Source organism: Martes martes (assembly GCF_963455335.1).
Source record: "Martes martes genome assembly, chromosome: 2".
Classification (NCBI taxonomy): domain Eukaryota; kingdom Metazoa; phylum Chordata; class Mammalia; order Carnivora; family Mustelidae; genus Martes; species Martes martes.
Genome location: NC_137889.1, coordinates 59,629,296 through 59,651,718, shown reverse-complemented (window position 1 = coordinate 59,651,718; position 22,423 = coordinate 59,629,296). Strand labels below are relative to the sequence as shown.

The window sequence follows — 22,423 nt, the reverse complement described above, 5'->3', positions numbered from 1 at the left end:
TCAGTGAATTGACCCAAGGAGTCTTCGATGATGGGGCCAGTGTAGGAACTCCACAGAGAGGTGCTTGCAGCCGGATGGCCTTGAACCCGAAGTTGTACTACAGGGGGTAGTGGTTAAAAATGCTCAGCAGTGTCACCTTTGGGTCCAAGCAAGGGACAGGAGATCAGATCATTCCAGCCAGGAACGGAGGCAGAAAGAGTCCAACTGTCCCCAGGAAGCAGACGATGATAAACAACCAGAGGAATATCCTATCAATGACCATGGCCACATACTTCCAGTCTTCCTTGACCTGCACGTGGAAATGAGCTCACTGTGACAGAGGCCAGACTTGGGAGAGGGGAAGTGTCTCACCTAGGCACAGCCTTTGTAAGGATGACTCTGGGGTCAGCCGTGGCCTCACCAGAGACCTGGGGAACCTAAGGTGGTCTCAAGACCCAAACAAGCCTCTCCTAGTGATCCCTGCCCTAACCCACCCCTATGACGTGACCCAGAGCCTTTCCATAGACTATCAAATTTCAGATAAGGGGGCCCAGATGTTCTAGAAGCACCAAAGGGCATGGACGTTCCCAGGGGGGCTGCAGCGATTTAAACCCAACCCCTGGCAGTTACAAAATGGCGGAGACTGTGCCCCCACCACAGATTTTCTCTCCCCCCACCCCACCCCCAATCTCCCACCCACTGCAGGAGGTGGAGCAGCGGAGGTAGGTGAGGATAGGTGTGGCCCTGGGGAAGTCTGGGCAGGTCACAGGGGGCAGGGCTTTGTGGAATTTGGTCTCCCCGCCCAAGCAAGCAGGCAGGGTTATCTCCCCGCTCACAGGTGAGATAATGATTAATTTTTCCTAACCACTCAACACAGCCACCCACTGGCCTTCCATCCTTCCCTAGGTTGGTAAGAAGTCTGTGATCCCGAGCGGTGCCTGCTGACCTACCTACTCAAGCTGGGCTTGACAGGGGCTGGGGCAGGGAGCTCACCGGGTACAACCAAGGTTCCTCAGGCTTTGTGGGTGAATAGTGACTTCTACAAAAGCCCAGAGCCCACAAACAAATAGAATTGGGAGGAAACCATCGGGACAAAGGAGGAAGGCTGAGGATGCAGCAGGCTGACTTACTTGGTTTATCATCTGGTGATACTCCCTTCGCCTCCCTCTGTCCCCTTCCCCCACCACCTACAGGGTGACTGTACCAAGAATGGCATGGGGAATTTCAGCCTCTGAGATTCCTCCCTCTCTGGCTTGTTATTCCCCAGATAGCCTTAGCTGGGGTATTCTTGGCTGCCGTTCTGCCACCTGCCAGCTAGACGTCCTTTATCACAGTTTAGTCCAGACTCCTGAGGGCCACAACAGAGGGAAACGGGCCCCCATGGAGGAGACTGGGTGATCTAAATACCTTAGGACGGGGGACAGCCACCCAGAGGAAGAGCCCCTCTCCCGGCCCCAACTCACCGAAGAGTCAGCATCCTCAGATCGCAGGTGATCGGCGATATAACGCACACCTTCCAGTGCCTTCTGTATGCGAGGTGACAGCAGAAGCCCACCCTGCTGCCACCGGGCGTCTGCCTTGGGACCCGAAGCCCCTTGGTGCCGACCACCATGGCTGCAGAGGACACCCAGGCAGGGCAACGACTGGGCTGCCCACACCCATCTGTCTTCTTCTGCTTCCTCCTCCTCCCTCTCATCCGCATCCACATTGGTCTCCAGCCAGCGGTAAGAGGAGCTGGGCTTCAGATCTGGGGAGTCCTGGGGCTCCAAGGAGGGCAGGGGCCGGCTCATTAGCAGCCACCTGGGCACACAGCCCAGAAAGGCCACCCGCACCCAGTGGGGCATCGTGTGGGTGCTGGGGGAGCGGTGGTGGACGTTGAGGACAAAGACCGTGATGACGATGGAGAGCGTGACGAAGATCATGGTGAAGAGCAGATACTCGCCGATGAGCGGGATGACCAGGGAGGTGGAGGGGATGATGTCGGTGATGAGCAGGAGGAAGACGGTGAGCGAGAGCAGCACGGAGATGCAGAGCGTGATCTTCTCGCCACAGTCCGAGGGCAGGTAGAAGACGAGCACGGTGAGGCAGGAGATGAGCAGGCAGGGGATGATGAGGTTGATGGTGTAGAAGAGCGGCAGGCGCCGGATGACGAAGTAGTAGGTGACGTCGGGGTAGATCTCCGCGCAGCAGTCATACTTCTTGGTGTTGTAGGTGCCGGTGGCGTTGATGATGGCCCACTCTCCGCTCTCCCAGTAGTCCTTCAGGTCCACCGTCTGCTCCATCTGCTCCAGGTCGATCTTGGCCTTGTCGTAGGTCCAGGAGCCAAACTTCATCTTGCAGTTCTGCTGGTCGAAGGGGAAGAAAGTGACGTCGATGCTGCAGGAGCTCTTGTAGATGGCGGGGGGCACCCAGTGCACGGTGCCCGTGGAGAAGACGTGGGCCTTGGTCATGTGGGTCACCGCAAACTCCCCATCTGCACTGGGGAGAGGAGAGGAGCTGGGGGGCCTGGCTCAGCCCACCTGCCGGTCCAGGCACCCGAATAACAAAGCCGGACCCGGCTCAGTTGTCGTGATCTGTGCAAGTGCGGGAGGCTCTCCCACACTCAGAGCTACCTGAGTTGTCTTTCAAACACTATCCTTTTAACGACATAAGCAGGAATTTTGAAGAATATAGGAAAAGAGCAAGAATTTTAGAAACAACAGCTATTAACATTCTGATGTTATATATATATATGTCATATATATTTGAGTGCCACACACATCATATATACAATTTTCTACATATTTTTAAACACATGGGACAGATAGTCATATGGCCTGTTTGTGCTCACTTAATATTTTAGGGTGATTATTTATATTATTATTTATATTTTCTCCCCACAGCAGATGGGGAGCAAGGCCCTCGTCTAGGGTCATGTCTTTTCCCACCTGAGATCCTTAGCTCCTGGCTCAGAAGAGACCTAACACCTTTGCTGGTGAAGGAAGGAAGCTCCTTGACTCCGTCTGTGTACTGGGCATTTCTGCACCAGCCTCATCGGCTAGGGCCTCTACACAAGCTGTGGAGGATGGAATGTGAGGCACAGGCCTGCCCTTAAGGAACCAGAAGGAGTCATGAGGAAATGAGATGCAGCCCTAAACACCTATAACCCAAGGGCGTGGCAACAGCACTCCAAGGGCAGCCCACTTGGGGTGGAGTGGGGCGGGGCGGGGGCGGACTTCCCTTCTGGCTGAAGTGAGCAGGTTCACCCTTAAAGTTGCCAGTGGGATGGGAGGAGAGATGGGGTGGAGAGCACACTAGTGGAGCAAAGGCAGGGAATAAGGAACAGAGGAGGGGAGAGACAAAGCTCAGTGTGTGCTCAGGCTGGGGGTGGCAGGAGGAGGGGGCAGGGCATAGGAAAGGGTGGTGGGAGATGACACTCTGGCATCATGGAGCTAGGCATCCAAGGGCCCAGCAGGGCTCTGGGAACACTGGGGGAACAGTGACCATTCGCTGGGACTTCCTGAGAGCCTGAGTCCCTGATTCCCCCCAGGTGGGATGGTGCTGTGGGCTCTGGGCCTAGTGTTTAAGGAGCCTTCCTTCTCCCTCCAATTCCTTAAAGTCAGGGGAACCAGAGGAATACACGGGAAGACAGACTTCTTTTCTATGGAGAAGTGCCAGATTAGGGATTGGAAAACGGGAAACTCAGAAGGTTGGAAGCAGGAACTTTGATAAACAGGTACAAGTCAGGCGGAAGTTTATCCTTTTTTTGGTCACCACACAGAACTACCACTAGATGGCGACATGCGCCCCATTTGGAGGAAAGAGAGGCGCAGTTTCCTTGATCCTCCTATTTAACCTGGAGAGTAACGTCTGGATGAAGGAGACCCTTCTTTAAATGTCTGCAAGAGGGGCACCTGGGTGGCTCAGTGGGTTAAAGCCTCTGCCTTTGGCTCAGGTCATGATCCTGGGGTCCTGGGATCCTGGGGTCCTGGGATCCTGGGATCGAGGCCCACATCGGGCTCTCTGCTAGGCAGGGAACCTGCTTCCCTTCCTTTTTCTGCCTCCTTGTGATCTTTCTGTCAAATAAATAAATAAAATCTTTAAAAAAATAAAATAAATGTCTGCAAGAATTTGGTTTGGACTTTTGTCCTAGCCAAAGAATCTCCTGTTATTATCAAGGAACACTGGTCGAAGCTTTATTGATGGTCCAAACTTTAGGCTGTATCTGATGTTAGGACTTTGGTCCTGACTTTCCTGCCAGGTGCAAAGGGAGCACAACTAGAAGGATCCTGGGTGCTGGCTCGGGGTTATGGCTCCGTATAAAGATATGCAGGAAGAGGTCCGTGAGTCCAGTGACAGCCACCAACACCAGGCACCTGCTGCTAGACCTTCTGGTAATCCGTGCTGATCTGTGTGTTTATGGACGCAGCCCAGGAAAAAGGGCTTTGGGTCTTACCAGGAGTGGGCTGTATAAAGGAATCATTGTCATGACTTTCTCTGAAGACACCAAAACTCAAAAATGGATCTGTCCCCCTTTATTTTTTTGTTTAAAGATAGTTCTTCCAAATTCGGGTCAAATGAGTTAGAAAACCTAGACTGCGTGTGTATCTTGGCAGCACAACTTCCAACAACATTCAAAATGCTGTCTTGGGCTCACAGTTCCCAAAGGACTGGGGCTGGTGTGGAGGAGTTATGGACATACAGTATCTTCCAAAATTATTTGACCACACAACTGCTTTTCGTATCTACTCGTATCTCTGAGAATGGGTGCTCCTTAGAGCTCCACATTAGAAAACACCATTAGACAAGCATAACATCAAATACTTTTCAGGTTTTGCTTTCTAAATGAAGAATTACCTGACACCAAACAGACAAATGAAAGACTAGGTCTCTATCTTTTTTTATTTTTTTCCTAATTGTGTTGTTGGTGTTCACTGGGATTCTCTTTCGACTCCCCTGCCTTTTGTCAGTGTCTCATCATTGTGCTCAAAAATGGCTCCTTTTTTGGTCCTGAATGCAAGGCAACTATAAATAATGTGAGTTTTACAAAATATCCACGCCAAGTGAGTTCGCCCTTTGAGGGTGCTCCCTGGGGATGCTGCTCACCGGTTCCAACAATACCACCATCCTGCAAAACGCCCACCCTTCGGAATTGCTTTCACAGTCTACACCACCCGATTTTTCAAACACCACTTGGTGTTGGCAAATCCGTGTCCCATGTGCTAATTTAGACTGGGTGCTCAGTAAGTTTCGGTGGACGAGTGAGAAAACAAAATGGAAGAAACTAAGGAATCAAGAGGAAAGGAGGAGGGGATGAGGATGAGTGAGAGGATGAGTCGACAAGGAGGCAAGGAAGCTGAGACACAAGGGGGGACCTCCCACGTCCAACCTAGCCAGGCTTTACTATACCGGCCCCTCCCAGGAGCCTCCAGGACACCCCTGCCCCACCCGGCTTCCTACTTGTTGTAGAGGACAATGTCAGGGATCCAGATCATCTCTGAAGGGACCCGGAGGGATGTGATGTTGCCGAAATCAGCCGGGTTCCAGTGCAGCTTGTAGTCGTTCCACTCCTGTGTATGGGGAGGGGAGTCCCGTCACCTGGCACCGCCTGGCCTCGGGAGCACCTGGCTTTGGGAGCACCCCCCCTCACACAAGTGCCTCCCCATACCCACAGAGGAGAAAGGGCTGTGAGGCCGGGACAGGGCTCGGAGCTGGGGATCGAGAGTCCAGCCTGGGATAACCAACCCCGTTTTGCCCCAGCTCTGGTACTCAAAGTCCTGAGCACACCTGGACAATAGGTCCCACTAGTCCCGCCTCCAGTCCTTGTCCTGCCCCCCTAGTGGGATGATGCTGGATAGCCACCTCACTCATTCGCAGGAACAATGTTTTTTTTTTTTTTAATGCCTCACAGTTTACAAAGGATTTGTACACCCTCCATCTCAGAACAGACTCCATGGGAGAGCTGGGGAGGGAATGCTGGGCAGGCCGAAGTATTTCCCCATTTGAACAGGTAAGGAAACTGAGGACCAGAGAAGTGAAAACACCCAGCCAGGGTTATGTGGCTGAGAGCAGGGAGTCCAGACTGGGAAGTCCACAGTGACTTATAAACTGTGTTCCAGAGCACCCCCCGCCTTGGGAGACCTAGCAGGAAGGGGAGGCTCTGAGCCCCAGCCTTGGCTCCAGTAGCAGGTCCAAGAGAATCTCCTCCCCAAAACCAGGATAGTATTATTCATTCTCTGAAAGGTTCCTTCTCGGCATCATCACAAGTGGTGATCAATGTGGATTTGCCTACATATTTATTTAATGCTTCTTTAAGTTCTACCAGCCAGGGACAACACCTGGTTCACTCTGACTCCCTAGCACCAAGCCCTGAGGAAATGCTCAGGAAACGTGTAGCTCAGTAATGAAAACAATGCCTCTAAAGTTGTCTGGTTCTATTTCTGGGATGGAGGGCTTCCCACCTCCCTTCTGGACCTGAAAGAAACAACCACCCCAACAGATAATGACTGGGGTTGATGCACAAGGCTGTCTTTGCCTCCCAGGGCCTTTTCATAATTAAAATAAATTTTCATAATTAAATAAATTTTCATAAATAAAATAATATCTACTAACATCTATATACCTAGGTTCAAGTACCTAGGTACTTGAATCCTGGCCTCCCCGACTCCAAGCCTGCCCTCATTCCAGGGGCCATTTTGCCTTTGCACATCTTCTCTAAAATAGTGCCATAATGCACCCTTGAATAGGATCCCACGATAGAGGCCTTTTTCCCTCTAAGGATAGTTATGTGACGTTTACACAAAGCATCAACCTGGTAGGGGTCCAGGAAGGAGTAAAGGGAAATAGCATTTTCAGGAAGCAGATGCATGAGAGAAAGAGCACTGGTCTAGCTCAGTGGTTCCCAAACTCCAAGCACCCAAGTCCCAGGTTCATAATTTTTGCCAGTATACCAGTGCTGTCTGTATCATCGTGTACTCAGTTTTTTCCTTCAAATATGTTCATGATTTTTAAGATCACCTGAATTTTGAAATTTTACATCACGGACTTCACTAGAAAATCAAAAGCATTTGGAAATATCCACTAAAATATAAATGTAAGATGATTACAAAAGGGTCAGCAAGGCAAGTAAAACCATCTCATGGAACACTGCTGTTGGTACCCAAACCAGGCTTGGGGAGACACTGGCCCAGCAGTGGTACTGACTGCTCACATGTAGGGGAAGGCTTAGGTGCTCAGAGGACCCCCAACTTGCAAAATAAGGAAGGTTTAAAAATTTGTAAAATTGTCAGGACTTCTCAGGACATTGACGAACAATTTTGAAAGGGATTGGGCCTCATCATTGTATTCCCTTCCCCCAAGTCCATCATCTCTCAAGCTTTCAGGCTTCAACCAACATTTGGAGGGCCTCTGTACCCATGGGTTATAGTAATTGGCGATTAGTTGCCAATGCAGGCAACAGAGGACACTATCCCCATTTAACAGATGAGGAACTAAGACTCTGATAGGCTTAATAACTTGCAGAACATCACAGGTTAGTCAGAGGGGCTGCTGGTTGGCCTGACTCTGGCTCTCACGCTCCTTCCTCTGCTCCCCATCCCAGCCCTTGAAGCCAAGGACATCAGCCCTGGGGGGTGGGGGGCAGGATAGCAACCTATCCCAGAGCTGGTCCCTGCACTGCAGAACAGTGTGGCTTCCCAAGTCCCTTACCACTCTGGGCTTAGATTTGCAAATCGGTAAAGATGAGCCGTGTGACCCCTTGGCAGCTGCAGGGTGAGCAGTGTCAGAGCTATGGGCTCCATGGCTCTCTCCTAAGCATTCAACTATAAACTCCATGGCCAGTATACAGCCCTGGGGTCATGCAAAGCAAGGCGTTCATTCAAAAGACTCAAAATAGTGATGACAATCCCAGTTTCGATTGTCGTGGGTTTCTGAGTGCTAGCCTCTGAGATAGGAGATGGTCAGGTTTCTAGTGGGGCAGGAAGAGGGAGTAGCGGGGGGTGTCAAGGAGGCAGAGGGCTAGGTCCTCTTTCTCATTTTCTCCCACCCGTCTATACTTCTGGGCCTGGGGAGGGGCTGGGCAGAGCGTGAAGTGGGTCAAGTGGAAAGGAACCTATTCAGCCTCTAATAAAGCCTGTGCTCCCAAGTGCTGCCCCCGAGAATGGTACATCAAAAAGGGCCACACAGTCTTTGCCAGGAGTGATGCTGGGCCAGTTTTCAGACCTTAAGAAACGAGCAGCTTCACTTCCTATCTCTTGGGACCCTTGCTCTGGGGTCTCTGAGCTTCCAGGTCAGGCAACCAGCTCCCCTGCTGGAGAAAGACCCTGAGTATACCTGAAGAGGGTGAAGGGCCCAAGTGGGCCCAGCTTCCAGAACCTTCCAGAGCCTTCCAGACAAAGGGCCCCCCTTTTCTAGCTGAACTGCACTCTGCTTCCGGCTTTCCTTAGCTATAAAGGGTTTTCAGAGGGTCTATCTTAGACCCTCCAGAGCAGACCAGCCACAGGTTAAATAGCACCAAGTAATACCAGTAGTTGCCATGCAAAGCAGAAGAAACTGCCCAAACTCCTGGCCATAAAACCATGAAATATGATAAACTGTCACTTTACACCATTAAGTGTTGGGGTGGTTTGTTAAGCATCATAGACATGGAACACCCAGCATTCTCCTCCAGAAGGAGCCTGGGGTTCCGAGTTGAACACACCTGGGGCCCCCCTTTTCTAGCTGAATGCACTCTGCTTCCGGCTTTCCTTAGCTATAAAGTGGGCAGAATGAAACCTTCCCTGGGTTTTCAGTGACTACTCAGAATGAGCTGATCAGCAAACAATGGCCAGCAGGCAGGAAACACCTACCCCCAGAAAGGGGATGCCTAGGTTCTTGTAGGTGACCTTCTCGGGTGCCAGACTCAGAGTCTCAGTGCACAACCCCTACGAGAATCCATCTGCAATCAGCCAGCTTTGGGAATGTCCCAAGTAGCAACTCTACCCTGAAACGTGAAACGTGAATTCAGAATCCCTCTGACATCGCTTCTCGGCCTTTTGGGTAAGATCAAGTGCAGAATCCCTCTGACAATCCTGGGAGGGTCTGGGGTCCATGGGCTCCCACCCCGACTCTTGCCTCAACCAGGGAAGCGGTTCTCACCTGCTTTAGCCAGACATTGGTGGTCATCATTTGGTTCTTCTCATCCTGCCCAGTGGAAAGAGTAAGAACAATAGAGAGATGGAGCCAGCCCCCCAAAACAGGGTGGAGTGGGATGGGCTGATGCAGACCTCCTATACCCCAGAAGGACCTCTCACATGACACCCCACGCCCAGCCCAACCCTCCACCCCTTCCTGACACTGCCATCCTTACAGATCCTTCAGGAGCACACGGGCCCCTTGGGTCCTCTGGGTTTGTGTTGAGTGGAACAAACAGGGCACCCAGACAACCCATTGCTGTGGATCAGCGTCCTCTCAGGAGGGTCTCCACGGCTGGCACAGTGGGACGGAGAAGGGCTGGAGCTGGGAAGAGGGGGAGGAAGGAGCCCGGGAAAGGGACCTGTGGTCTGGGGGCTGATCCCAAGTGGGAGAAGCATGGGGGGACAGGCACACCACATCAATGAGCTGGGCAATCGACAGCCCAAAGCGCACGATCACCACGTCCGAGGTGTTGGGCACCGGCCGTGCCCAGCGGTTATAGCCCCTGAAGAGGTGTTTGAAGAGGCGGTCCTCAGCTCGGGTAGGGGAGGCTCGCTGTGCCGACCCTGTAGATGGGAAGGAAGACAGGGGTCTCCGGGAGTCCATGGTGGTGAGTGCCTGGGTCCCTCTCCCGTCGAATCAAAGCCACTCAATCTCAGTTTCCTCATCTGTAAAATGGGGATGCTATCCAGAACCTATCTATCTCTAAACACTGCTGAGGATTAAATATAACAGTGTCTAGTGGAGCTTAACGAAGCAATTGAGGCATGCTTGGAGCTCAAGAAACGGCACTTACTCTGTGACTCTTAGGTAAGAAGGCAGGAGAAAAAGTGCTGGAGAGGGAGGCAGAGGAGTGGGGAGGACCCAACCTGGAGACAAGATGCAGCCTTGAACTGAGGAGCCCCAAGGGACAGCAGTATGGGGGAGACACCTGGCCCATGTGGCATGAGCAGAGGGAGAAGGGTTTCACACGTCTCCGTGAGCCCTTCACTCCCGTCCACCTGCCAACGAACTTCTGGCTGATGCTAACCACAAAATCCTCTGCCACTTCAGGGGTCTCTCCATTTTTGCTGAAGCTGGGGAGGTTCAAGGCGACATGCTCAGAGCTGAGATTGCCCGGCCACCTTCCCACTGTGCAATGAGCTGCTTGGAAGTCCCCCGTGGCTTTGGCAGCTGCCGTGAGGTCCCTGCAGGAGATTTCCCCATGCTGCCTGAGAGCCCACAGGTGTGACATGATGTCCTGGTGACGACACCCACTCACCTGCCGGGATCAGAAGGAGCCACCACAAACCGAGCTTTGTCACGGACAGGACCGCAGAGTGGGAGGGGCCCATGGCTTTCGAGGACAGGGTCTGGCTTCCCCTGGACATCAGAAGGAGGGCAGGCAGGGCTTCACTGGGGCTTGAGGCTCCAACCCGCTTCCACAGCGAGAGTTCCCGGTGCTAACACGGCAGAGCTCCCGCTGGATTCCACACAGCCCCTCTCACTGTGGAACCTGAGCAAGCCAGGGAAAGGGTTTAGGGTCCTGCCTCCTTGACACACACATGCTTTTGTTCCTCAAGCTTTATAGAGCTGAGAAAGGTGAGCAAACAGGCCTCCCAGGAGTAGAGGGCTTGGGGCTCACTGAGGAGCTAACATCTCCCTCTTCCTCTGACATCAACCCGTTCCTCCACCCTGACCTGCTAGACAGAGGAAGGTGCGAGATGCAAATGGAGTCCCCGTCATTTTGGCCTGGGTGCGGGATCTCTGAAATGGAGATGATCGTACCACCAAGGGTGGTCAACAGAAGAATTCAGATGCTGTTCACAGGAGCCCAAATTTGAAAGCAGCCAAATGCCGGTCAGCTGATGAACACGCACGTGACAGATGGCACGTTCATATGATGGAAGCCCAGGTCATGAAAAGGAATATAGTGCCAACACCGGCTATGGCACGGACCAACCTTGAAAACCCGCCAAGTGCAAGACGCCAGACGCACAAAAACGACACATTGTGGGATTCGATGTGTATTAAATGCCCAGAGTAGGTAAATCTGTGGGCTCAGAGGGCAGATGAACGGTTGTTGGCGGTTGGGGGTGGGGAGATGGGGGAAGGGAGAAGAGGGAGTGATTGCTAATGGTAGAGGGTTTCTTTTTTTGTGTGTGGGGGCATCAAAATGTTCTGCCATGATGTAGTGGTGTTGGTTGGACAACTCAGCAAACATACTAAAACTCACCAAAACGTACATTTTTCAAAGGACTACTTTTATGGTAACGTGAACTGTCTCTCAAGAGAGCTGTTATTAAAAAAAAAAAAAAAAAAAGAGAGCTGTTATTAACAAGATAAATAGGCACCGTCTGGATTAGTAAAATAAATAAATTAAATGGCCAACTCTCTAGTCTCTAGGGACAACAATGAAGGCCAGAACGTGGACAGGTAGGGTTCCAGTGGCAAGAAGGACAGTGACGTGGAAGATGGGAGGGGAGTGTTGAATGTTTTGTAGCAGGGAGAGCCGGAGAAAAGGGTGGTGCCCTCATGAATGGGATCGGTGCTCTTACGAAAGAGATCCCAGAGTGCTCCCTCTCCCCTTCCACCATGTGAGGACGCGGCAAGAAAGCATCGTCTAGGAACCAGGAAGCAGACTCCTATCAGACACCGAATCTGCCAGCACCTTGGACTTGGACGTTCCAGCCTCCAAAACTGTAAGAATAAATGTCTGTTGTTTACAAGCCCCCCCCCCGCCTGCGGTGTTTTTGTTACAGCAGTCCCCATGGACTAAGACAACCAAATTGCTCTCTTCCCATCTTTTGTTCTGTGTATATACGGATCACCTGTGTTATCTCCGGGTGCAGAAATTAGAGGCAATTTTTCCTCTTCTTTTTTTAAAAATTGTATTTATTTATTTGTCAGAGAGAGAGAGAGAGAGAGAGAGCACAAGCGGGGGGAGCAGCAGGCAGAGAGAGAAGCAGGCTCCCTGCAGAGCAGGAAGCCCCATTTGGGCCTCGATCCCAGGACCCTCAGATCATGACCTGAGCTACAGGCAGACGCTTAACCGACTGAGCCACCCTGATGTCCCAATTTTTCTTCTTTTTCATATTTTGTTATATCTTCCAAATCTCCTACTGTACATGTCCACTGGGTGTTTTATGTGCCCTCCCCGTATCTCATGGTGGGGGGTTGGGGGAAGCAACTCTCATCCCCAAAGTAGGTGTAGATTTAAGACTCCATTTCTCTAGCACTGGATGTTGTATGTAAATGATGAATCACTGACTTCTACCCCAAAAGCCATTATTGCACTGTTAACTAGCTAAATTTTAAATTAAAAAAATTTTTTTAAAAAGACTCCATTCCCCGGCACCTGGGTGGCTCAGTGGGTTAAAGCCTCTGCCTTCAACTCGGGTCATGATCCCAGCATCCTGGGATCGAGCCCCGCATCGGGCTCTCTGCTCAGCAGGGAGCCTGCTTCCCCCCTCTCTCTCTGCCTGCCTCTCTGCCTGCTTGTGATCTCTGTCTGTCAAATAAGTAAATAAAATCTTTAAAAAAAAAAAAAAAAGACTCCATTCCTCCAACTGAGTGGAGCGCAAGTCATCAAAATCATCTGTGAAAAATGTGGAAGCAACCCACATGTCCATCTGTGGATGGATGGATAAATGAATGTGTTGTATACATATAGCAAAGTATTATTTAGCCTTAAAAAGTGAAAAAAAAATTCTGACACATCTACAGACATGGATGAAACTTGAAGACATTACGCTAGGTGAAAGAGGCCAAACACCGAAGGACAAATCTTGTGTGATTCACTTATTTGATTACTGGAGTAGTCAAATTGGTAGATCCAGGATAGTGGCTGCCAGAGGCTGGGAGGAGGCGAGGAGGAGAGCTAGTGTTTAATGGGGGCAGAGTTTCAGTCAGGGAAGATGCAAAGCTCTGGAGATGGATGATGGTTGCACAGCAAAGGGAATGTTCTCAACGTCACTGAACTGTGTACTTAAAAATAGGGGTGCCTGGGTGGCTCAGTCGTTAAGCATCCTTCTTCAGTTCGGGTCGTGGTCCCAGGGTCCTGGGATTAAGCCCTGCATCGGGCTCCCTGCTCTCGGTGGGAAGCCTGCTTCTCCCTCCCCCACTCCCCCTGCTTGTGTTCCCTCTCTCACCGTGTGTGTCTCTGTCTGTTAAATAAATAAAATCTTTAAAAAAATTAGTTAAAACAGTAATTATGCATATTTTGCCACAGTAAAAAAAATACTTGGGGAAGAAAAGCAGGTACTAAATACTCAAAACTCACCCCAAAAAAGAGTCTGCTGTGTTCATGGAAATCACCTCAAGGGTGAGACAAAAAAGAGAACAGGAAACAGATCCTAGCACTGAACTCCTCCCATGGGTTCGGAAGTTGAGACAAAAGTTGATGGGGGCTTGGGAAGAGAAGCAGAGGTCACTACTGTGAGCTCCTTGTGGATGGGAAGCTGTGTCTCATTCACCTGTTATCTCAGCCCCAAGCACAGACCTTAAAACAGGGGTTTGCTTTGCGGGTTCTAGGTACGTAGGGTCACCCCTGAATGGTGCCCAGGAGTGGAAGAGGGTTCTGGAAGAATGTATGAGGGAGACCCAGGCTCATGGCTCAGTTTAAGGGGCAAGATGACATTGAACACTTTTTCCATAATCTGATTATTTTTTCTTTTCTTTCCTCATTCATCTTTCCAGTGCCTCTTCCATGATGGGGACAACAATGTGCCGGGCATTAAGGGTGAAGAATTGAGAATATGTGACCTTGAGGGGGACACAGTAGAGAAGAAAGGACAGAAGAAAACTTCTGGAATCTCGTCTGCTCATCCACCTCTGCTGTAAGTCATGACTTTACTCATTTCGTCCCGTTGGTTTCAATGCCATGCAGAGAGACCCCAAGTTCCTAGAAGTCCCTTCTGAACTCTTTCCAACTGCTCACACTGGGAAGCTCTTCCTTGAGTCTAAGGTTGTGTAAGCACCTGAGAGCCACTTGAGTTGAGTTGGGTTGAAGGCCCTGGTGTTGCCAGCAGGGAGGAATTTCATCAGTCCCCAGGGGAAACTGCAGAAAAGGTGTGTTCGTTTGTTTGTTTATCCTTCTACGCTCATTCAAAACCTGAGGGTCACAGAGCTCCTTTTCTGGTTCCTTTTATTTTTCACTCTCTGCCCTGGATGCTTTGGGATTCTCACGTGTCCCATGCCTCCCTAACTGACCTGGAATGTCAGTGACAAATTATTACAACATTGTCTCCACCATCTAGAAGTTTCATTTGCTTGTTAAAATATAGGGGAGCTAGGGGCGCCTGGGTGGCTCAGTGGGTTAAAGCCTCTGCCTTTGGCTTGGGTCATGATCCCAGGGTCCTGGGATCGAGCCCCGCATCAGGCTCTCTGCTCAGCAGGGAACCTGCTTCCCCCTCTCTCTCTGCCTGCCTCTGCATCAGGCTCTCTGCTCAGCAGGGAACCTGCTTCCCACTCTCTCTCTGCCTGCCTCTCTGCCTACTTGTGATCTCTATCTGTCAAATAAATAAATAAATAAATCTTAAAAAAAAAAAAATATAGGGGAGCTAGGGGCGCCTGGGTGGCTCAGTGGGTTAAAGCCTCTGCCTTCGGCACAGGTCATGATCCCGGGATCCTGGGATCGAGCCCCGCATTGGGCTCTCTGCTCAGCCAGGGAGCCTGCTTCCTCCTCTCTCTGCCTGCCTCTCTGCCTACTTGTATCTCTGTCTGTCAAATAAATAAATAAATCTTTAAAAAAAAAAAAAAATGAACGGGAGCTAGAAAACTGAATTGTTCCTCTCCACCAGGACATATCCGTGAAGATTCACGGCTTTGTTTTCGGTTAGGGGTGAGAGAACAGGACAGGCAAGCACAGGGAAAGAAGATTCCAGGGTCCCCTGTGATGTTAACACCTAGATCTTTCTAAGAACAATTTATACTTGTGCAATTTTAAGGTTTAGAAGGCACTTTCACACCTTTGACCTCATTGGAGCCTCATATCATCCCAGGAGGGTAAGGGGAAGAGATTTTATTATCTCTTTAGTATAAATAAAGGAAATAGTGATATTCAAAAAAGATTTGCTCAGGGATGTATAGTTCAAAAGTGGTAACAGTTGGGATTCAGACTCAGATCTTCAGCTTCTAAACTATAATCTGGTAAAGTGCTACCCAGTGCCACTAACTAGAAGGGCAATTCGTATGGGCAACTTATGCCCATACTTAGATCTACAGATCCTTGCACTATTGACTGTCACTGCTGAGCCACTGTCAGGACTGAGGTCGATGGCAGGTAGGTGGTGAGAAGGCAAAGGTGTTCCACCCCACACCCATGTTTGCCTGGATCTAGGGTTCTGAGAGTTTCCTGTATATGCAGATCTACTCACTCCTCCTTCCAACCCATATCATGGTCACAAATCCCAAGGCTATGTATGATCTGTTCCACCTTTCAACAAAGTGCACTAAATAAAAGATTTTCTTTCCCTATTAGTGACAAGAGGAGTAAAAGAAACAGAAATCCAAGCATGCTGAAATTGCATGATATAAAAACCAATCAGAGATATGTCAGACCCTCTGGAAGAATGCGCAAATAAAAGTCAATCGATCCTAGAGGATACAATCCTACAAGATGCCTCAAATTTGCATCCTTTGTAATTAGCCCACGAAGATAATTTCATTACTTTGTCACTGGAAACCAAAGGAGAAATTATCCCAGTTAATTGACAGTAATTAGAGTTACCTTCCGCCTAAGAAAAATATTAAAAGAGAAAGAACCCTGGAACCTTTGATCTTTTAAGTGGCTGGATTGGCAGGTTTGGGGAAGGGGATGGCTGTGGTGTGACTGTCTGTTTGTAAAGTGGGTCTGGGTGAATGGGACGCATAGGGAAATCTACCCAAAAGACACTGCATATGCAAAAGGCTCAGACACCAACATCCCCGCTATTGTTGCTGATGCAATCAAATAATCAGACCACCTCCCCACCCCTATGCCGACCTCCTGAGTCCAGGTCCCCTAAAGTCAAAGGAATTGGCCTCTTCGTCCAACTTCCTACTGCAGCTGACTTTCAGCTTCCCACCCACCAGGTCCTGTTCTAGTCTTTTCACAAACATCACCTTCTCCAGGAAGCCCGCTTAGACCCTACCAGCTCCTCTCTGCCATCCAGCACCCCGTCCCCCCACATGAGAGTCCCAGCTCTCACCCCTCTGTCAATACCCCAAAAAACACCCCTTGATTAGAGGAAATGATACTGTTTCTTCTTCCAAATAATTTCATGCCAGGGTCTTAGGGGAAAGAGACCATATTTCTAGCTTGTGTATCTGCTCTGCTCCAGACCCTGATCAGCCACAGAAGCCTAACATCTCAAGGTCAGGTAGAATCTTAAAGGTCATCTGGATTAGCACATCAGCCTGTGTAGGAAACCACACTGACAAATTCCAGCCTCAAAAAAACCCGGGCAATGAAGCACTTGCTACTTTTCCAAGTCAGTGAGTACCACTTATGTCTGTTACTCTTTACTGAAAGATACAGAGTGTTTACTTCATGAGTAAATAAAGGAAGGAATAGTACATAGAAGCAGATTTAATATGGTAACACCACTAACCCCTGAGACTGAGCTACCCGAGTAGAAGGGGTTGACTGTCACTGAACTGCCCTCGCAGGGATAACCAGAAGATGAAAATTCTTCCAGAAGCAGGTGACTTCCAGCATTCTGACATGCTCCCCTCCCAAAGTACCCGGAAGCCGCTCATCCGCTAGTATCCCCCTGGACCCCACCCCCACAATGCCCTACCCCCACATTCCCCGATGCAAGCTTTGGGGGCACCTTTCTTACCGGTGGTGACAGAAGAAGAAAGGCCTTTGAGAGAACACAGAACCAGCCTGGCTTGGAAGTCCCGGTCAGCTGACAAAAGTCCCCCCCAAATGGAAGGGCAGGTGCAAAGCAGAACAGGGCGACTTCATTTTATGGTCACACTGATGCTGGAACAGGACCCACGTTGGCGAACGAGGGCGACCTGACTCTGAGGGTCAAGCTGGCTTCCTGGGGAGGGCTGAGTAAGTTCTGCAGGCTGGTCAGTTTGCCTGGGCTTCCCGCTCTGGCGGCCGGAGAGGCTTCCTGCAGGTGCTAGGGGGGAGAGCGTCACGGAGAGCCTGGCACAAAGGCTTCTGCAGGTAAAAGCCAAAGCCAGTCCACAAGAGGGACTGCTGGCTTGGCCAGCGCACAGACTCATGCTCTCGTTCTCTCTCTCTCTCTCTCTCTCCCTGTCTAACACACACACACACACACACACATACACACACACACACACACATCTTCTCTGGAGGGAAGGAGGAGGAGCTTGTACTATTCAGCCTGTGTCCAGTGGGGACAGACAACAGATTTGCTCTTCTCTGTCCAGTACTTAAGATGCATCTCTCTTTGCTCCGAAGGACCCTGTGCCCCGGGATCACTGCCTGGACCCCCTGACTTCACAGGTGGGGGGATCTCCTGGGTCCTGAGTCTGGGGGTCAAGAGAGCAGCATAACTGCCAGTCTAATAGGAATGAGGAAAGAGCCCTCAGCAAGCCAGCCTATGGATCTCTCCTTCCCCTTCTCCTCTGGAGGAAAACCCCTCTCCCCCCGCCGGCTGTCTGCAGGATGCCCCGCTCACTCGTGCCACTGCCTGGTTTGGCTGCAGCTTGCCTGTCCCCTCCTTAACCTTCTTGCCAGTGACTTTGCCTTCAGTTCCCAGAGAAGCAAGGTCATCCTCCAAACCATACACAGACCCATTGCCTCCTTCTCTGATCAGGAGTCGTGTTCTTCCTCCCCTTCCTTCCCGCTCGGGGAAGCTTGGCCCCTGTGATCTTGATGGAATCCCCATCTATTAAATATCCCCAGGCTTTCTCCTATCCTCACCACTCCTCCTGCTGGATCCTTTCCCTCAGCCCATAAATAAGCTCATCCTCCATCCTAAAAACACCCTTTGAGGTCTGCCTCCCCTTCAAGTTACTTGTTCTCTCACTCGTCTCCCTTATTGTTAAAAGCAAAGACCCCTAAATAACCATAAGGGTTTGTTTGATTTCTGGTTTTCTCCTTTTTTTTTTAAATAAAGATTTTATTTATTTATTTATTTGACAGACAGAGACCGCAAGTAGGCAGAGAGGCAGGCAGAGAGAGGAAGGGAAGCAAGCTCCCCGCCGAACAGAGAGCCCAATGCGGGGCTCGATCCCAGGACCCTGGGACCATGACCTGAGCCGAAGGCAGCAGCTTTAACCCACTGAGCCACCGAGGCACCCCTCTGGTTTTCTCCTTAAAAGCTGTGTGGGTTTTTTTGCACAGTGAAGCAAACTATCAACAAAATGAAAAGGTAACCTACTGAATGAGAGAAGATATTTACAAATGATATATCTGATAAGGGATCCAGGATAGATAAAGAACTCATACAACTAATAGCAAAAAATAAACCAACAAAACCCCCCACAAGTAATCTATTAAAAACAGGAATCAAATAGAAATTAAAAACAGAAATCAAATAGAAATATTTTCAAAGAAACATATAAATGGCCAACAGACACATGAGAAGATGCTCATTATCACTCATCATCAGGAAAATGCAAATCAAAACCCCAGTGAAATACCACCTCACACCAATCGGTATAGCTAGAATCAAAAAGACAATGGGGCGCCTGGGTGGCTCAGTGGGTTAAGGCCTCTGCCTTCGGCTCGGGTCCTGATCCCAGGGTTCTGGGATGGAGCCCCGCATCGGGCTCTCTGCTCACTGGAGAGCCTGCTTCCTCCTCTCTCTCTGCCTGCCTCTCTGCCTACTTGTGATCTCTGTCTGTCAAATAAATAAATAAAATCTTAAAAAAAAAAAAAAAAAAAGACAAGAAATAACAAGTGTTGGTGAGGATGTGGAGAAAAGGGATCCTTTGTGCACTGTTCGTGAGAACGTAAATTGGTGCTGTGGAAAATGGTACGGAGTTTCCTCAAAAAATTAAAAATAGAAATACCTTACAACCCAGCAATTCTGCTTCTGGGTATTTACAAGAAAAAAAAGAAAACACTAATTGGAGAAGATACATGCATCCCTATGTAGCATTACTTACAATAGGCAATAAATGGAAGAAACCTCAGTGTCCATAAATGGATAAAGAAGATGTGATATGTACATATAATGGAATATTACTCAGCCATTAAAAAGGAATAAAATGTAGCCATTCACCACAACATGGATGGACCTAGAGGGATGTATGCTAGGCGAAATAAGTCAGACAGAGAAAGACAAACACCATGTGATTTCATTTACATGTGGAATCTAAAAAAACAAAACAGATGAACAAGCAAACGGAAAACAAAATAGAAACAGACTCACAAATATAGAGAAGAGACTGGTGGTTGAAGGAGGGGTGGGATGGGGGATGGGCGAAATAGGTGAAGGACGTTAAGAGGTACAAACTTCCAGGTATAAGTCAGTCACTAAGTACAGCATAGGCCATAGAGTCAATAATTTTGTAATACCTTTTATGGTGACAGACGGTAACTACACTTACTCTGGTGAGCACTTTATAATGTATATAATAGTCTAATCATTATGTGGTTCACCTAAAACCAGTATAATATTATGTGTCAAATATACTTTAAAAACAAAGGCTGTGTAGTTTTCAATAGGACTCCAGAGCTTTCAGTTTCCTTATATGTAAAATGAGGATGTGACTATTGGTCCGCACTTCACTAGCTTGTTGTGAGGAGTTAATAAGTTAGCATAAATAAAGGGCTTAAAATAGTAAAATAATGCATGATATGTGTGTGTGCGTGCGTGTGTAAATAAATGGGACATGTATGTGTATAGATATATATATTTATACATATATACATGATTGCTAGTATTCTAAGAAAATTAAAAGACATAAAATACAAAAAAAAATTCTCTAAACACCTATGTTCTCACTACCCATAATTAACAAAGGTTAGAATTTCACCTTATGTACTTGCATATGGAGGGGTGTGTGTGTGTGTGTGTAAGGAAGGAAATAATCATAGCTTATACCAATAGGTTCTTGGCTGCAAGCAATAAAAACCTATTAATGAATTTAAGCAGAAATGGCTTTTATTAAAAGACAATGGGTGGTTCATAGCAGCACTTAGAAAGCTGGAGAACCCGCTCAGGGCACAGGTGAAAACAAGGGAGACATCAGCCAGACCAGAGCCAAGATCACAAGCCATTCACCTACAGGATGGGCCCGGGGCTGCTGTGGGGCTGGATGGAAAACCTCAAAATGTCTGTCGCTGTGACTGCTATCACTGCTGTCCCTGGAAACCAACCTCTCCTCCTGCTGCCAGAATTAATCCTCCTCTGTCCCTGCTTCTTTGTGTCACTAGTTCCCAACACAAAGGTGGGGACAGATGCTTCAGATTAATCGTGGGCCCATGAATGAAGTGCAAGGAAGGTTGAGGAAGCAGGAATCTTGGTGTTTTGATCTCCTGGTAGAAAGTGGGCTCTGCCAACCTTCAAAGTGGGAACATTCCCAAAATATTGGAAAGGAGTTTAAATGCCGGAAAGCTCCCCCAAATCTAGCTTTTTGGCTCCTAACATCAATGCACACCCAACTTTCCATAATCACACTTCAAAAAAAAAAATTGTTTATGTAAGGGCCTATTCAGCCAGAGCGGCCCCACCCGGGTTGAACTGCCATTTTGTTGCAAAACTTAAATTGACCTTGCCCCCCCTTCCAGGGGAGCTTATTTAAAAGCAAGTCCAGGAAACCAGTCCCATGTAACAAAGTCCAAATACAAGGGTGGGTCAGGCCAGGTGGAGGTATTCAATCAGTGGGGGCGCATGCTGTCTCCTAGCTACCAAGGAGTATGGGCCCCGCCCTTTGGGCACCTTTTGGGTGCCAATTCTGAACTAAGTGATAGGCTGGTTCAAATGTCTACTAGGGTAAATTGTAATTCAATTGGTCACCTAGCATCACTGTGGAGTTTCCTGTGTGTGTTACAATCTCATTGGCTGGCCAGGCCCAACCACATGGCCTTTGCTCTGTAAAAGTGGGAGGGGTCGTCCTCTCTGTAGGGGTGGCCCCAACCGGTCTTTTTGACGGTCAGTTTGATTCCTGATGCTTGGCGCGAAGTAAAGCTTTGCTTGACCTTCGCTTTGTATCAGTCTCGCTCCTTTAATCACAGACCCATTATTGGAGTACCCAATTTTGGGGGGACCCAACAGTTTACATCTAATTGTTCTAGAAGTTGTCCCCAGAATTTGTTTTTTTATTTTTATTTTTTTAAAATATTTTATTTATTTGACAGAGATTGCAAGTAGGCAGGGAGGCAGGCAGAGAGAGAGGAGGAAGCAGGCTCCCTGCTGAGCAGAGAGCCCGATGCGGGGCTCGATGCGGGGCTCGATCCCAGGACCCTGGGATCATGACCTGAGCCGAAGGCAGAGGCTTTAACCCACTGAGCCACCCAGGCACCCCCCCAGAATTTGTTTTAATTCGGCATGGCAATACATACGGACACGGGAATGATTGTCGTGAAGGAAGAAGTTTATACTCACAGATCCCTGGAAATAAAAATCACAGTGGGCCATGCAGGGCCACAGAGGGAAGCACCAGGGCTTAGCCAGGGTGCAGAAAAGGCAAAGAAAAAAACAATGCCCAGAATATTTTTTTTAAAAGGTTTTATTTCTTTGTCAGAGAGAGAAAGCATAAGCAGAGGGAGTGGCAGGGAGAGAGAGAAGCTAGCTTCCTGCTGAGCAAGGAACCTGATGTGGGGCTCGATCCCAGGATGCAGAAGGTGGAAGTCCAACCGACTAAGCCACCCAGGCACCCCCATGGCCCAGGTATTTTTTGGCGTTTCTGCAAGGAAGGCAAGACAGGCCGGGGTAAGAATCTTAAAATTTGATAGTTTGAGTAATTTTGGCAGGCTGTGGGTATAGGGACAGCCTCTAGTTATCCAGTACATAGCCGCGGGGTGTTTTTGTGCAGGGGAATGCTGGCTTAGTGTGCGAGAGATAAAGGACCTGGTTGGGGGTATTGACTAGGGACTGTTTGGACAGTTTGTAATATGATCTTTGTACCTCCTTGAAAACTGGATCACAGGGATGATGTAGATAAGTGTGGCCATTAGTTTGGCCCAGTGAGTATTGGTTGCCAACTAGACAAACACAGAATCTAAGAAAACACATTTAGAACACTAACAGGAGGCAGCCATTCCTCACAGAAGTAAAAGTGCTCATCCTCACCCGGTATCCCTAGGGCTCATCAGTTACTCCCTCCAGCTCCATAGCTAGCCTCCCTGGGCAATGCCCATCCTTGCTCTCATCCTGACAGGACGCCACCTTGAAATTCTGTC

The 22,423-nt window shown here is 49.1% G+C and overlaps 1 protein-coding gene across 2 annotated transcripts; it reads right to left on the bottom strand.

Annotated features, from left to right (window-relative positions):
- Nucleotides 1-163: 163 nt before the first annotated feature.
- On the bottom strand, nucleotides 164-10,482 carry CHRNA2 (cholinergic receptor nicotinic alpha 2 subunit; the record flags this gene model as incomplete). 2 transcript variants are annotated; one of them, XM_080796652.1, is made up of 6 exons in its annotated part: nucleotides 10,391-10,482; nucleotides 9,544-9,695; nucleotides 9,094-9,138; nucleotides 5,419-5,528; nucleotides 1,443-2,484; nucleotides 164-289 (listed from the first exon to the last, which is right to left on the bottom strand). In XM_080796652.1, exons 1-6 carry the CDS (start codon nucleotides 10,461-10,463, stop codon nucleotides 164-166), a joined length of 1,548 nt encoding a protein of 515 aa, XP_080652778.1. In that variant the 5' UTR covers nucleotides 10,464-10,482. The 2 variants fall into 2 exon arrangements, with proteins under 2 accessions (XP_080652778.1, XP_080652779.1); XM_080796653.1 differs by having other exon boundaries at nucleotides 1,443-2,457.
- Nucleotides 10,483-22,423: the final 11,941 nt, after the last annotated feature.